This window comes from Pongo pygmaeus, chromosome 19 (genome assembly GCF_028885625.2).
Source record: "Pongo pygmaeus isolate AG05252 chromosome 19, NHGRI_mPonPyg2-v2.0_pri, whole genome shotgun sequence".
Taxonomy (NCBI): domain Eukaryota; kingdom Metazoa; phylum Chordata; class Mammalia; order Primates; family Hominidae; genus Pongo; species Pongo pygmaeus.
Genome location: NC_072392.2, coordinates 75,631,543 through 75,647,856, shown reverse-complemented (window position 1 = coordinate 75,647,856; position 16,314 = coordinate 75,631,543). Strand labels below are relative to the sequence as shown.

The 16,314-nt window shown below is 56.2% G+C and overlaps 2 protein-coding genes across 2 annotated transcripts; both read right to left on the bottom strand.

Moving 5' to 3' along the window:
- Positions 1-3,338: 3,338 nt before the first annotated feature.
- Positions 3,339-4,123, bottom strand: LOC129017280 (estradiol 17-beta-dehydrogenase 1-like). The gene is made up of 2 exons (XM_054457616.2): positions 3,785-4,123; positions 3,339-3,698 (listed from the first exon to the last, which is right to left on the bottom strand). Exons 1-2 carry the CDS (start codon positions 4,121-4,123, stop codon positions 3,339-3,341), a joined length of 699 nt encoding a protein of 232 aa, XP_054313591.2.
- A 3,600-nt stretch (positions 4,124-7,723) lies between these two features.
- On the bottom strand, positions 7,724-15,957 carry NAGLU (N-acetyl-alpha-glucosaminidase). The gene is made up of 6 exons (XM_054457613.2): positions 15,543-15,957; positions 14,649-14,796; positions 13,704-13,850; positions 13,434-13,519; positions 10,981-11,237; positions 7,724-9,150 (listed from the first exon to the last, which is right to left on the bottom strand). The coding sequence occupies exons 1-6, from the start codon at positions 15,923-15,925 to the stop codon at positions 7,940-7,942; spliced, it is 2,232 nt and encodes a 743-aa protein (XP_054313588.1). The 5' UTR covers positions 15,926-15,957; the 3' UTR covers positions 7,724-7,939.
- Positions 15,958-16,314: the final 357 nt, after the last annotated feature.

Here is a 16,314-nt window from a genome sequence, read left to right as displayed (position 1 = left end):
CAGAATGGGCCCAGAGGGTGATGTAACCCCAACTCTGGAGATAGAAGCTCCTGCTCTGGACCCTTCCAGACCGCCCCATCTGTATCTCTTCATATGGCTGTTTATTTCTATCCTTTAAAATATCCTTTGAGGCTGGACACGGTGGCTCATGCCTGTAATCCCAGCACTTTGGGAGGCCCAGGAAAGGGGATTGTTGGAGCCCAGGAGTTCAAGACCAGGCCAGGTAACAGAGTGAGACCCAGTCTCTGCAAAAAATATTAAAAAGCTTCCCAAGTAGCCGGGACTACAGGTGTGTGCCATCACTGCCACCACACCCAGCTAATAATTTTTGACTTTTTTGTACAGACGGGGTCTCACTTTGTTTCCCAGGCTTTTTTTATTTTTGAGACAAAGTATTGCTTAGGCTGGAGTGCAGTGTCCTGATCTTGGCTCACTGCAACCTGCATCTCCCTGGTTCAGGCGATTCTCCTGCATCAGCCTCCCGAGTAGCTGGGATTACAGGCACCTGCCACCATGCCCAGCTAATTTTTAGTATTTTTAGTAGAGACGGAGTTTCACCATGTTGGCCAGGCTGGTCTCAAACCCTTGATGTCAAGCGATCTGCCCACCTCGGCCTCCCAAAGTGCTGGGATTATAAAAAAGTGTCACCCCACCTGGCTCTGTCATTTTTAGAAGATTATTTTATTTTATTTTGAGACGGAGTTTCGCTCTTGTTGCCCAGGCTGGAGTGCTATGGTTCGATTCTGGCTCACCGCACCCTCCACCTCCCGGGTTCAAGCAGTTCTCCTGTCTCAGCCTCCCAAGTAGTTGGGATTACAGACACGTCCCACCACGTCCGGCTAATTTTTGTATTTTTAGTAGAGATGGGGTTTCTCCATGTTGGTGAGGATGGTCTTGAACTCCCAACCTAAGGTGATCAGCCAGCCTCCACCTCCCAAAGTGCTGGGATTACAGGCGTGAGCCACTGTGCCCATCCTAAAAGATCATTTTAATTTCTGCTCTGGGGTAATTTCACTGCTGATGGGCAAGAGTGGAATCAAGAAAACTAGTTTGGAGGCTACTGCTGTAATTGAAGGGAGAGATGACGGTGTGCACTCTGGAATAGGGTGATTTTGGAATATGCTTTGATGAGCACAGGTAGAGCTGTCAGTATTTGCTGACGAATTGGTTGAAAGGTGAGAGAGACTGGAGTCAAGGACTACTCCAGGGTTTTTAAAACCAGTATTGGGAAAAATGGAGTTGTCATATAGTAAAGTAGAGAAGACTGGGGGAGGAGCCGGTAGGAGGACTGGAAATGTGGAATTGGGGTTTAGACACATTAAGTTCATTGCATCAGGTGGAGGTGTTGTATTGAGGAGGCAGTTGGAGATACAGACCTGGAGTCTGTGGGAGACAGTGGGGTTTCTTTGGTGGGAGGTCATCGGCATCTAAGTGCTATTTGAAGTCATGGAACTGCAGAAGATTATTAACAATGTGAATATTCACAAGCTTGAAAAAAAAGTATGAATGTACGGAAGAGAGGGGGTCACACTTTACCTCTTATTATCCCACCCCCAGGGGTGACCTTGTGAGCCACACCACACAGGTACACACATGCACGCATATGTACACACACTGTCACAGAGGGGCAAAGGGGGTTGGCGAGAGCGGGACTGAGAGCAGATCCCAGGCCTCAGAAACCCATGCCACCTGGGCCCCCTCCCTGTGGCCTTCCTGGATGCTGTAGGGATAGCAGATCTGTCTGGGTCAGCAGGGCAAGGAGACTGGCAGGAGGGGGTGGCTGGGAGGCCTCTTCCTCCAAGAGCAGGGGCAGCACATCATCCAACAGGCAGAGACGACCTTCATCCGGAGGTAGGGGCAGGTCAGGGTGGAGTGCCTGCCTCCTTCCCCCAGTGCCCCACACAAAGCTCCAAGAACTCCAGCAGGCTCCTGTTTCCACTTCCCAGGCTTTCTGTGGTCATGTCCCTGCGCACTCCAAAGGGCCATCCCCCTCAGCCTTCCCTCCCTCTCAGACCCAGCTGAATCCCTGCCTCGGTACCGCCCCCTCCTGGGGCCCTCCTGCCCCCTTCCTCTGCTGCATCCTCATCTAGCCTCTTATCTGTTCACTCCTTCCCCGCACCAGACCTCCACAGAAGTTCAGACAGTGGCTCTACAACCCTACTGGCCCCTATCAATGACTCCTGCCCCCCGGGACCCTCCACTGGGCTCAGGAAAGACAGGCCATTGTAGCAAAGTAGCCAGTCCTGTAGCCCCAGCTGGACCTCCTCGTGCGGCAGCTTCCCAGATGGTGGGAATCTCTCAGTCCTCTGGGGCAGAACAGGGTGAGTGGGGCTGTCTCCCTTTGATTCACTTAGCCCTCTTTCTTCTTTACACATTTCCAAAATGTGACAGTAGTCATATTACTATTCATTCTAATAACAGTCCTTGCTGGCTATTAAACCTCTATACTAGCACTTTCGGGCATTATCTCCACCATTACTAAAACCCATTAGATAGGTATTATTATACCCATTTTACAGATAAGAAAGACTCAGAGGGCCGGATGGGGTGGGTCATGCCTGTAATCCCATCACTTTGAGAGGCTGGGGTGGGCGGATCACCTGAGGTCGTGAGTCCAAGACCAGTCTGACCAACAGGGAGAAACCTTGTCTCTACTAAAAATACAAAATTAGCTGGGCGTGGTGGCACATGCCTGTAATCCTAGCTACACTTGAACCCGGGAGGCAGAGGTTGTGGTGAACCGAGACCGCGCCATTGCACTCCAGGCTGGGCAACAAGAGCGAAACTCCGTCTCAAAAGAAAATAAAAAGAAAAAAAGGAAAAGGGAAAGAAAAGCAAGGACTCAGAGAAAGCAAGGAACTTGCCTGAGGTCTCATGGCTAATGGGGTCCAGGTCACAACCTGACTCTACCCAACCCAAGTCCCACCTAGCTCTTCCTGCAGATGCCCCTTGGGGATCCAGTGACTGTGTCTGGGCTTTACTGTGGACTTGAGGCATGATCCTGGGCTGGCTTCTTTCTGGACCTTGGTTTCTGAGTTGTTGGGTTGGTTGGTTGATTTGATTAATTAATTGACGGTGTCTCACTCTATCGCCCAAGCTGGAGTGCAGTAGCTCGATCATGCCCACTGCAGCCTCCAACTCCTGAGCTCAAGGAATGGTGCTACTGTGCTAATTTTTTTATGTTAGAGATGGGGTGTCTCACTATGTTGCTCAGGCTGGTCTGGAACTCCTGGGCTGGAGCGATCCTCCTGCCTCGGCCTCCCAAAGCTCTGGGATTATAGGCGACAGCCATCGCGCCTAGCCACGCAGATATAACGGGCTAACGTGATCTGTCTTAATTAGCCATTCACAGCCGCCACCGCCGCCCCATCCCCAGGGACCGCACAGGCCCAGGAGACAAAGGAGGGAGCGGGAGACAATGGCTGACGGAGCCTTTCTTGCGGGGCGGCCAGAGGATCGCCGAGCTCAGGGTCTCCCATCCCACTGGCCCCGCCCCCGGCCTCGGCCCCAGCCCCGGCCCCAGCCTTGGTCCCAGCCTCGGCCTCTGCGGGATCGTCGGCAAACACGTCCCGGTGCACGGCGGCGGCGTAGTCGAAGCCAAAGGGGTCGTCCAGGCGCATCAGCAGCTGGTGCAGGAAGCGCTTGGTTGTGAAGTAGCGCAGGGTTGGCTTCGGGGCGCGCATAGCGGTGAGGAAGACCTGCGGCGGCGGGAGGAGAGCTCTGGCCCCGGCTGCGCGCAGGATGACGCACCGCCCCCGCTCCCGGAGTCCCGCCCCCCGCTCACCTTCACCACCTCCTCAGGGTGCTGCGCCTCCTCGCGGTAGATCTCCTTGCTGTGGTGGAGGTATTGGTGGAAGAGGCGGAAGGTCCGGGTGTTTGTGCGGTCCACCGCCTGGTGGGGACCGTCCAACACCTTCTGCATGAAGGCGGTGTCCACAGGGCCGCACTCTATCAGGCTCACTCTGCTGGCCCGAGAGCCGCAAGTCGGCAGGGACGGAGGCGACCCAGGCGCCAAGTCCCATCCCCTGCCCCGGCACCGGCCCCGATCCCGGCCCTGGCCACGACCCGGAACAGCACCGCTGCGCCCCGAAGGGGGAAAGAGCGCTGGGGATAACCAGAACATTTGAATAGCGGGTTATTGCTCGACAGCCCTCCCAAACCCATCTGACGCTGCCAGGAAGCCCTGGTGTCAGAATTCGAACCTGGCGGGGTCCCTGGCGGATGCGTGACCTTGGGCCAGTCACCTAACCTCTCTGGGCTGGAGCTTCCCCATAACAATACCAACACTTCAGCAGCCAGGTCAGCAAGTGGCACAATGCGTGCCATGCGCCCAGCCCAAGTGCCTGGCACACAGCAAATGTAAGCCGGGCAGGGAGGGCAGGGGAGATCACCCCAGAACGGCTTCTGCACGACAGGGTTCTCGGGGTCTCTAGGTCAGAGTTAAGAGGGTTGGGGAGACGGGGGTGTTGACTCACTGGACCCCAAAGGGCAGCAGCAGAACCGCCAGACTCTGGCATAAGCCTTCGAGCGCGAACTTGCTGGCGCAATAAACGTCATTGAAAGGCAGCACGGGGAGACGAGATTCCTGAAGCGCCACGGCCAGGGGGTCATCCCCCGGCAGGCAGTGCCCCTCCAAGCTGATTGCACCCCACCCCCTGCGGAGCCTGCCTTCAAGGCTCAGCTCCGCACACAAAGAATCTGGAGCTCCGGGGCCCGGTCCCTGCCACTCACCCATCAATCCTCCCACGCTCCCAGTCACCAACACGCGTCCCGAACCGCGCCGCTTCATGTCTGGCAAGAAGTCCTGCAGCACCCGCACAGTCCCTACTACATTCACATCCAGCACAGAGGCCACGGCGTCCTCCCCGAGCGGCCCCAGCGGCCCCAGCAGGCCCAGGCCTGCGTTACACACTGCGGGGACAGAGGCCCGACCAGCCCGCCTCAGCATCACCCTCAGCACGGCCTGTTCCCTCATGCTCCCTGGGCCTCGAGACATGTTGGTTTCAACACAAGGCGGAGAAGGCTCCTAGGAGCCCATGTTTCCAGGAGGCTCACCCAGCACGTCCACGCGGCCCTCGGTCACGTGTTCCCGGGCAGCGGCCACGGAGTTTGAGTCCCTTACGTCCAGCTGCAACGTCTCCAGGGATCCTGGAGGGCATGCCAGGGCTCCGGCCGCCTCCCACAGCCGGCCCTGTGTTTTCAGGTCCCTCAACGTGGCATACACTGGAGGTTTTGGGAGAGGAGGAAGATCTGACTTCCCTTCTGGCCTCCAAGGGCTCCTCCCTTCTCTCCCTCCCTGTCCCTACCGATCTATACCTTTGAAGCTCTGGGATGGGTCTGAAGCCAGACGTACGGCCAAGTGCAGGCCGATGCCTGAGGAGCAGCCGGTGATGAGCACCACGGTGCGGGCCATGGTGAGACTGTGGGGAGAGGCTGGGGCTCTGGGCTGGATATCACCTGCTTCGCCCCACCCCACCTGCAGGCCCCCACCCCTTGTTGTGTCTCCCACGAAATTTCAAGGATAAGGCCTCCTGCGGGTCCCTGGCCCGCTCTCCCCACCGTGTTCTGAGCCAAAACAGACATGAGCCCACTGCTTGGAACAACAAACTGTCCTGGTTGCTGGTCAGAGGGAGGGGCGGCTTTACAAGCAGGTGTGGGTTCCCATGTGGGCACAGAGTGGCCCCCTGGGCAGATTCCCCTGGGTATGCCTCTGTGCCACAGGAGCGATTACAGTGACCACAGTTTGCTGCAGAGGCTGTGAAAGTAAAGGCGTTGGGAGGTGGGAGATGATTGTATATGTGTTGGTTTCGCCCAGGGTTCCTATCTCATAACTCACATGACCATGTTACAGTCTTTTTGTTGTCATGTTGGGGCGCTTCAGGCCTCAAAAAACAGCCTCTCCTCTCTCTGACCTTCTCCTGTCCTCTTTTCAGCTGCCCAAGGCAGGACTCTAATCTGATTGTGGGTTGTAGGACCCTCAATTCCAGAGTGGGTCCCTGCCCCATACCCTGGAGAAAGGAATGCTGCACAAAGGCCCAAAGAATCTGGACTGGCCTTGCTGGGCTTAGATCAGACCCTTTTTGCCCAATCACATTATCACAGCTGTCCATGCTTCAGTCATGGACAGCCAATGGAGTTCTCCATAAAAGGCCCAAAGAACAGGGTTCAGGAGCTTCTGAGAGCTGAACGTCTGGAGGATGACAGAAGGTGAAGAACTCATCCATGTGCCCGGAGGGTGACGTAACCCGAACTCTACGGAGCTAGAAGCTCCTGCTCTGGGTCCTTCCAGACCGCCCCGTCTGTATCTCTTCATATGGCTGTTTATTTCAATCCTTTAAAATATCCTTTGAGGCTGGACACGGTGGCTCATGCCTGTAATCCCAGCACTTTGGGAGGCCAAGGCAAGGGGATTGCTGGAGCCCAGGAGTTCAAGACCAGCCAGGGCAAGAGAATGAGACCCCGTCTCCGCAAAAACTACAAAAAAATTAGCTGGGTGTGGTGGTGTATGCTTAGAGTCCCAGCCACTTGCGGGGTGGGGCACTGAGGCGGGGGGTTTGGGGGGATGGAGGCTGTAGTGAGCCGAGATCATGCCACTGCACTCCAGCCTGGGTGATGGAGCCAGATCCTGCCACTGCACTCATTCTGGATGACAGAGTGAGACCCTGTCTCAAAAAAGAAAGAAAAAAAAATTTTTTTCCTATATAATAAAGCAGTAAAAATAATAAGGGTTTCCCTGTGTTTCGTGGGTCGCTGTAGCAAATGAGTTTACTCCAAAGAGGGGAAGGGAGTCACAAGAACTCCAACTTGAAGCCAGTCAGTCAGAAGTTCCAGGGATCAGGACTTGTAACCGATGGGAAGGAGGGGGTGGTCTCATGGGTCTGCACCCTAACCCTGTGGGATTTGATGCTGTCTCTGGTTGATTACATTGGAACTGAATTGGAGGACACCCAGCTGATGTCTGCTGCTTAGTGTGTGGGGAAAATCCTCCAAATATTTGGTCACAGAAGTCTTCTGTGTTGGTGACTGTTGCTGTGGCATGCCAGCAAAGGACAAACACGGTTTGAAAAGAGGTTTTCCTGCAACAGAAGGGCATTCTCCGTTCAAAGTTCAGGGGTTAGTATTAAAACGAGGGACGTGGCTGGGCACGGTGGCTCACTGCTGTAATCCCAACACTTTGGAAGGCCGAGGCAGGTGGATCACTTGAGGTCAGGAGTTAAAGACCAGCCTGGCCAACATGGTGAAACCTCATCTCTACGAAAAATACAAAAATTAGCCGGGCGTGATGGCACAGGCCTGTAGTCCTAACTCCCTGGTAGACTGAGGCAGGAGAATTGCTTGAATCCGGGAGGCGGAGGTTGCAGTAAACCAAGATGGTGCCACTAAACTCCAACCTGGGCAACACAGCAAGACTCCTCTTGGAAAAAAAAAAATTAGCCTGGAGTGGTGGTGCATGCCTGTAGTCCCAGCTACCCGGGAGGCTGAGGCACAAGAATTGCTTGAACCCAGGAGGCGGAGGTTGCAGTGAGCCGAGACTGTGCCATTGTACTCCAGCCTGGGCAACAGAGCAAGGCTCCGTCGCAAACAAACAAACAAACAAACAAAAACAGGGACGTGAGGCAAGGGATGGGAGAACAGGTCCCACCCCAGGGCGATGCTATAGCCCTGAGTCCCAAGCGTGGCAGCAGTGACCTTCTCATTCTGACAGACCCAGGGGACTCATCAGTTTAAGTGGAAAGAAAACAGTACTTTAATCCCACACTTCGGGTGGTGGTAGAGGGCAGGTCATTTCCCTCCAATCCCCCCAGGCCAGACCCCACCAGAAGGCCGTGGGGCCTCCTTCCAGGCCTGGGTTATCCTGTGATGTCTGTCCAGCTCTGTGCCCTGGAATCTGCCCCGGCCTGGAATCAGTGGAAAACCAGGCCCAGTGGTGGCGAATCTATCACCAAGAGCCGGCCACCCAGCGGGGGTAATATTTGAGGAAGATCTTCTTGGCCAGATCCACAGTGTCTCCTTGCGGCTGGCTGGGGTACCTCTGCTTGCTGAGGACGAAGGCCTGCTCCAGTTGGAAGACATTTTTGTCAAACTGGTGCTGTTGGAAAGGGATGCCCTGGGCCACACTGTCAGCCAGCGCCTCCAGGAAGAGCCGCCAGCGAGGGGTGTAGTAGTTGGCCACCAACCCCGCCAGCTGCTTATTGGCATAGTCCAGGATGTTGCCTTCTGGCCCCCACAGGGTCAGCTGGTAGCGGCTGTTCTGCTCGTAGAAATCGGCCTCGGCCTCACTGACCGCCGCTGCTCGGGCCTGCTCCAGCCAGCTGCCCAGCAAGAAGCGGCTGTCACTAGCCAGTACCTCGTCCAGTGCCGGCAGCAGCTCATAGGCCAGGACGCCTCCAGCCCTCAACAGGGAAGCCAGCTCCTTGCTCAGGTAGGCGCTCCTTGCCTCTTCATAGTACAAGCTGACCAGCTCCTGCACCGCCTGCCGAGTGAGGTCCAGCAGGTCGTAGCGGAAGGCAGGGCTGGTGGCCAGGGAGGGAGCAGATGTGAGCAGCAGCCGCCAGGCCTCAAACACATCGGATCGGTTGTACCAGATGCTGGTATTCATCTGTAGGGATGGCCGCCTGACCAGTGGGCTACGATTGTGGCCCCTGCAGGCCTCCCCAGAGCAGTTGTACACACTCCGGAGCAGTAGCCTCCACGCTGCCCCTGCGTCCGGGTGGGAGACCCCATACCGCCGGGCAGCAAAGCTGGTTACCCAGGCTGCCAAATCTGGCACTGGGTCCTTTCGCCAGCCCAGCTCAGCCATGAGGGAATAGACCACTTCGTTCTGGCTGATGCCCTCGGGGGCCATGCCCGTGCCTACCATGGTGGAGTTGGGGAAGAGGCGGGCAGCTTCTGGGCCTCCGTTCACAGCCTCTAGGGCTCCAAAAAGACCATGGTTTCCCCCAAAGTTGTGCAGCATGCACCATATGAAGGGCTGGCCCTGGAAGGAGGCGGTGCGGGTGTACACAGGCTGGCTCTCAGCAAACAGGTCCAGAACCAGGAGGCGGCCGCGGGGCACAGCCCCCAACACAGCCCCGATCTGGGCGGGCCCCCAGAACTGCGGCTGGTGCTGGAAGAGCCAGCCTTGGAGCAGCCACACAGCCTCAGTATCCACTGTGGACAGGAGGTGGGGGGAACAGAGAAGAGGAGTGATGAGACAGAGGGCCCAGGGAATGTTCACCCCACTCTACGGACGACTCTGTCTATCCTAGGTCACGGCTTCCCATGACCCCCACCAGCAGGACGCTCTGTGGCACATACACATCCCCCTGAAAACTCCAGGACACGGTTCAGCAGCTTGGGTGAACATCAGAGTTACCCAGAGGGCTCCTTAAAACATGGAGGTTTCTGAATGGGCGCGGTGGCCCACACCGATAATCCCAGCACTCTGAGGGGCCGAAGCAGGTGGATCACTTGAGCCCAGGAGTTCCAGACCAGCCCGGCCAATGTGGGGAAACCCTGTCTATACTAAAAATACAAAAATTAGCCTAGCGTAATGGCAGGTGCCTGTAATCCTGGCTACTCGGGAGGCAGAGGCACAAGAATCACTTGAACCCATGAGGCAGAAGTTGCAGTGAGCTGAGATTGTGCCACTGCACTCCAGCCTGGGCGACAGAGTAAGATTCTGTCTCAAAAACAAAATCAAGGCCAGTCGCAGTGGATCACGCCTGTAATCCCAGTACTTTGGGAGGCCGAGGTAGGCGGATCATCTGAGGTCAGGAGTTTGAGACCAGTCTGGCCACCATGGTGAAACCCTGTTTCTACTAAAAATACAAAAATTGGCCAGGCGAGGTGGCTCACACCTGTAATTCCAGCACTTTGGGAGGCTGAAGTGGGTGGATCATTTGAGGTCAGGAGTTCGAGACCAGCTTGACCTACATAGCGAAACCCCCTCTCTACTAAAAATACAAAAATTAGCTGAGTGTGGTGTGGCGGGTGCCTGTAATCCCAGCTACTCAGGAGGCTGAGGCAGGAGAATCGCTTGAACTCAGGAGGCAGAGGTTGCAGTGAGCTGAGATCGTGCCGCTGCACTCCAGCCTGGGCGACAGAGCGAGACTCCATCTCAAAACAAACAAACAAAAATTGCCGGGCGTGGTGATGTGTGCCTGTAGTCCCAGCTACTTGGGAGGCTGAGGCAGGAGAATCGCTTGAACCTAGAAGATGAAGGTTGCAGTGAAATGAGATTGTGCCACTGTGCTCCAGCCTGGGCAACAGAGTGAAATCTGTCTCAAAAAAAAAAAAAAAAAAAATGTAGCTTCTGCTTCAGGTCTTAGGTAGGGCCTGAGAATTTGCCATCTCACAGCTCGGGCTGCTGCTGCTGCTGGTTTTGGGTCACACTTGGAGCAGTGCGGCTCAAGAAAGGCTAAGCTGATCTGTTCCCTTCCTGGCCAACACAGACCCCTCTCCACTAAGTCATTCCTGACTTGGGCGCCCTCCCCTCCACTCCTCCTTTAAGTGGCAGGAAGGAGCCCTGGCTTCAAGGTTTTGTAGCAGGATGCGCACTTAGCGCCTTTAGGCACATCCACTCACCTCCTGCCTGCAGTGCCTACTTCAGCAACCACGCAGAGATGAAACAAAATCCTTGTTCATAGCTAGCTCTTAGTGGGCTTCGCTCTGGGCCAGGCGTTATTCTACCTATGAGGTAGTCCCAGTTTACGGGAAAAGCAAATGAGACACTGGGAAGGAGGTCATGAGTCATAAGTCACACGGCCAGGAAATAGAAGCGCCAGGTGTGACCCAGGTTGTCGGCTTCCAGAGCTCACCTCTCAACCACAGTGGGATTCACTCAGACAACGCGTGTGTACAAGTGCTTGGGAAACTATAAAGTACTGTGTGTTATGGCGAGGCATTATTCCAGTCCCTCTGCCTACCCCTACTGACATCTGCTAGTCCCTTCTTTTTGAGGGTCTTGGGGGGCTCTCCCACCCCACCCAGGCACTGTACCTGCAATCATGGCCTCATAGACGGCAGTGGTGGCTGCGGCAAGGTAGGAGGGCTCTGAGGAAGGTGGCTGCATCTCATTGAAAGTGTCGGCCCCAAAGATGTGGTCTGTGCCAAACTCTTTGATCAGCTCTCGCAGGAAGAGGCTCCCGATGATGGGGAATATGGGGTCTTCCGGAGCCAGAAGGAAGGAGCAGGAGTAGGAACAGTTAAAGTGTCCCCAACTGCCCATCTTCGTGACATTGACCTGAGGGAACACCCTAGTGGGGAGCAAAAGCTCAGACATTTCATGGAAGCTGCCATAGTGTTCATCATAGTGTTCACCAGCCTCGCCAACTTCTCTACAGCTCCTGGGGGCACATCCTGGTTTCTCTCGCCTCTACGGCTTTGTACAGGTATGCTCTCTGCCTAGAGTCCTTTCTTCTCCTTCCCTGGTCACCTTCTCTGAAAAACTTTCACTCTCTCTCCCCTTCCTGTGGCCTGAAACAAGCAACACTCCTTTTTCTTTCTTTTCTATTTTTTTGAGACGGAGTCTCGCTCTGTCGTCCCAGGCTGGAGTGCAGTGGCGCATTCTCAGCTTACTGCAAGCTCCGCCTGCCGGGTTCACGCCATTCTCCTGCCTCAGCCTCCCTAGTAGCTGGGACTACAGATGCCCGCCACCACACCCGGCTAATTTTTTGTATTTTTAGTAGAGACGGGGTTTCACTGTGTTAGCCAGGATGGTCTCAATCTGCTGACCTCGTGATCCGCCTGTCTCGGCCTCCCAAAGTGCTGGGATTACAGGTGTGGGCCACCGCACCCGGCCTTTTTGTTTTTTTTTAAATTATACTTTCAGTTCAGTTCTGTGCAGAACATGCAGGTTTGTTGCATAGGTATATATGTGCCACGGTGGTTTGCTGCACCCATCAACCCGTCATCTAGGTTTTCAGCCCCGCATGCATTAAGTATTTGTCCCAATGCTATCCCTCCCCTTGACCCCCACACCCCGAAAGGCCCCAGTGTGTGATGTTCCCCTTCCTGTGTCCATGTGTTCTTATTGTTCAACTCCCACTATGAGTGAGAACATGAGGTGTTTAATATTCTTTCCTTTTTTTTTTTTTTTTTTGAGACGGAGTCTCACTCTGTCACCCAGGCTGGAGTGAAGTGGTGTGATCTCGGCTCACTGCAGTCTCTGGCCCCTGGCTTCAAGAGATTCTCCTGCCTCAGCCTACCGAGTAGCTGGGATTACAGGAGCCCGCCACCACGCCTGGCTAATTTTTGTACTTTTAGTAGAGATGGGGTTTCGCCATGTTGGCCAGGCTGGTCTTTAACTCCTGACCTCAGGTGATCCACCTGCCTCAGCCTCCCAAAACACTAGGATTATAGGCATTAGCCACAGCGTCCGTCCAAGCAACACTCATTTTTCAAGGCTAGGCTCTGCCCTGAGCCCTTCCTGCCCCTCTCTCCCAGCAAGGGAGAGCGGAACCCACATATATTTCTGTCCTTGTCCCCGCATTGTATCCTTCAGCCAACATATCTCCCCTATCAGGGGTAAGCCCTTGGGCACCTTTCTTGCCACCTCCCAGGACCCAGCACAGCCAGTTCTGGCAGCCTCAGACAGCTGGACCAAGTTTATTGAATGAATGAGTGAGTTTCCTGCCACCTGGTGATGGGGGCAAAGAGGCAGGCAGGGAGGCCACTGGCATGCATTAAGTCCTATGAGATGAGAGTATGGGAGCCAGACACTAGCAGGTGCAAAGGAGGTCATGGGAGGCACTAGCAAGGCTTCCTGAAGGAGGGGAGGTCTTGAAGACTTTTCCCAACCACATGTGAGAGGATGGCTGGGAAGCACAGAGGAACAGGAGGGACAAGGGACACTGGAGCACCCCTGCTGCCACTCATAAGGGCTGCCATTTGCTAGCACTCTGTCCAAAGTCACAGATAGATCGAGAGATAATTACAAACCCTACAGCAAAGTGGGTAGACATCCCATTTTACAAGTAAGGAAACTGAGGCACAGAGTAGTCATGTCATCTGCCCGAAGTCACACAGCTAATTAGTAGCAGAGTCAGAAATCAAACCCAGGCCTACGTCCAGAGCTTGTTTGTTTGAGACAGAGTTTCACTCTTGTTGCCCAGGCTGGAGTGCAATGGCATGATCTCGACTCACTGCAACGTCTGCCTCCCAGGTTTAAGCAATTCTCCTGTCTCAGCCTCCTAAGTAGATGGGATTACAGGCACGTGCCACCATGCCCAGCTAATTTTTATATTTTTAGTAGAGACAGGGTTTCACCATGTTGGCCAGGCTGGTCTCGAACTCCTGACCTCAGGTGATCCGCCCAACTTGGCCTCCCAAAGTGCTGGGATTACAGGCATGAGCCACTGCGCCCGGCCCAGAGCTTAAGTTTTTAAGTCATGTTCTAGAAGGGAATAAAATTCCCTCTCTGAGCTAAGTGGAGGGGGTGAGCGGAACCTCACCTGGTGACAGCCTCGGGAACATGCCCCGCGAATGCAGGTAGCACTGGGGTCATGCCGAAGGAGCGCATCCGGTCCAGGACCCGGTGCTGGAGGAAGAGAAGGAAGGGTGGTGAGCATGGCCACTGCTGTCCTATGAGAAGACCCTCATCTCCCAGGACACACGGAGCCCCCCACCTCAGTTAAGAGCCCTGGGGCTAGCCCAATACCACTTTTCCTGGGCCCATGACCATCTATCACCGATTCTGCCCCTTCCCTTTTCCATCCTTTTACCTGCAGGTAAAGCTGCTTGATGTGCCAGGAGGGGGGCAGGGGGCCATCCCAGCTGTGCAGGTTGCCCATTCGCCCCCAGGCCAGGAAGGCAGGACCAGTAAAGAACTCATTGATCTCTGCCTGGGTCAGGCCCAAGGCCAGGTACACCTGAGGAGGAAGGGCCCACACATAGAAATATATTAATCTCCATTCATTCATTCATTCATTTATTCATTCAACAACCATTCACTCATTGCTTCTTTGTGCTGGGCACTAGGGCTACTGAGACAAAATCCGAACCCTGCCATCAAGGAGCCCACAGCCCAGAGGAAAGAGACCTGTGAGTAGATGAGTTCACTGTGTCGCCTTTGTCGTATGGGTGAGGAGATGGGGCAAAAAGGGGCTTTCCCCCAAGAGGAAGGCCTTAGAAGGCTTCATGGAGCAAGGGTGCCAGATGGAAGGGCAGGGCAGCTGTGTGAAGAGCTTAAGCAGCGCCTGCAGCAGCCGTTGCAGCACAGAAGCTTCCAGGGAGGCAGATCTAGAGCTGCCCATGAGTTGGATCCAAGAGACCAGGTGACTGGCTGCATAGGGGAGATGGGGGAAGGAGCCCCACTCCTCAAACTGGAGCCTCGGTTTTTTTTTTTTTTTTTTTTAGACAGAGTCTCGCTGTTGCCCAGGCTGCTAATTCTTTGTATTTTAGTAGAGACGGGGTTTCACCATGTTGGCCAAGATGGTCTCGATCTCCTGAACTCCTGATCTGCCCACCTAGGCCTCCCAAAGTGCTGGGATTACAGGCGTGAGCTACCGCGCCCGGCCGGAAGCCTCAGTTTTTAGGAGGCCCAAGGCATTATGCATGCTGAAAGCACTTCTGGAGAGAGACACTGAGCCCATGCTGGGGGGCGGGTGAAAACACCTAGGGTGGCTCCCGCCATAGAGGAGGGTGGGGAGGGGACAGTGGGCACGCACCCGCTGCCAGATGGCCTCCTGGCCGCTCCAGGCCAGTGCCAGGTTGATGCCATTCAGCGCCATCCAGTCTATCTCTCGCTCCCAGCGGGCCCAGTCCCACCACACGAAGGAGTAGCTTTGCGTGCACACATTCTGGTAATAGCGGTACCTGCGAGCAGTGTCATGAGCAGGGGCGCATCCCACCCTGGAGGGTCCACGGCCCTGGAACAAATCCCCCATCCCCCACCTAGAGGAGAGGGGAGGGGCTCCAAACTCGGCCCTTCTGCTGCACACTGGGACCCACCCCAGGTGGAGCTGAGACCAGGTGCCCTTCTGCTGCACACTGGGACCCACCCCAGGTGGAGCTCCCTCAGGGCCCTCTAGCCTGGCGGGTATTTGGGTGGCATATTCCACTTTCATGCCACACTGCCAGAGCCCCTCCTCTGCACGGTGTTTTCCTGGAACGGGGAATCCCTGCCCCCACAGTCTAACAGATGGGCAGGGGAGGACAGCTGTGTGAACACATCACTCCATAGTGTGGCAGACGCAGGAACACAGGCCTGTGGGGGAGGGGGAATGGAGGCATCCTTCCTCAGTCCGCAGGTTCAAAGAGAAGGTGGGGGAGGAAGGGAAGAAAATTCACTCATCACCAATTGTGCACCACAAATTCTATGCCCATCACCGTGCAAATCCTCACAATAACACTGCACGGTAGGCGTCTTCTTTCCTTTTTTCAGGTGGGCCAGCCGAGGCTCTGAAAGGCAGAGTGGCTGGCTCAAGGCCACACAGCCGCTGGAGGCGGCGCAGCTGGGCCTTCCGGCCAGCGCTCCCCGCTCAGCCTCCCGATTTGGGTGGCAGCGGCTCCGGGAGGGGGTAAGCGCCTCGGGCGGACGCGGGGAAGCTTCGGGGCGGTACCTGTTGGGCGTGGCCTCGGTCAGCTCCCCCGGCACGGCGGGCAGGGGCCGCGGCAGGCGCAGCTGAGAGCCGGACCAGGCAACGTGGCAGCCACAGAAGTCGCGCAGGTAGCGGTGCAGCCCCGCGGCGGCCGCCACGCCCGTGGAGCCGCGCACCCGCACGCGCGCCGCGCCGCCGCCGCCCAGGCTGTAGGTGTCCAAGCCCGGCTTGGCAGCCAGGGCGCGCTCCACCGACACGGAGAAGTCGGCCGCGGGGCCTGGCCCCAGCAGCCGGGCCACGAGCGCCCGCACGGCCGCCGCCTCCCGGGCCTCGTCGCCTGCCGCGCCCCCGGCCCCGGCCAAGAGAAGGACCCCCACCGCCGCGGCCACCGCCACCGCCTCCATGGTCTTAGTCCTGCGGGTCCCGCCACGGCCAGGGGGCGGGGCGACCCGCGTCCAATCAGCTGCCGGCTTCCGGCCACGTGGGCCCGAAGGCCAAGCCCGGGCTCAGGGCCACGAGTCGCGGCTTCCGGGTCCCAGGATACGCCCTTGGGGGCGTCTCGTGACCGCACGCGGTGTGGAGCGTGTGACCCTGGCTCCAGGGCCGAAGGGGACCCGCTGGCCCTCACAGAGCGCCTTCGGGTAAAACGCGCTTTCACACGCAAATAACTTCCATCCAACCATCTAATAAATACACATTTAGAGTTTATTTTGTATCAGGCACTGCCATAGCTACTTCCCTACTGATGAACGAGAAGACGGTCCCTACCGTCCGCGTCAGGGGGGTGACCTAG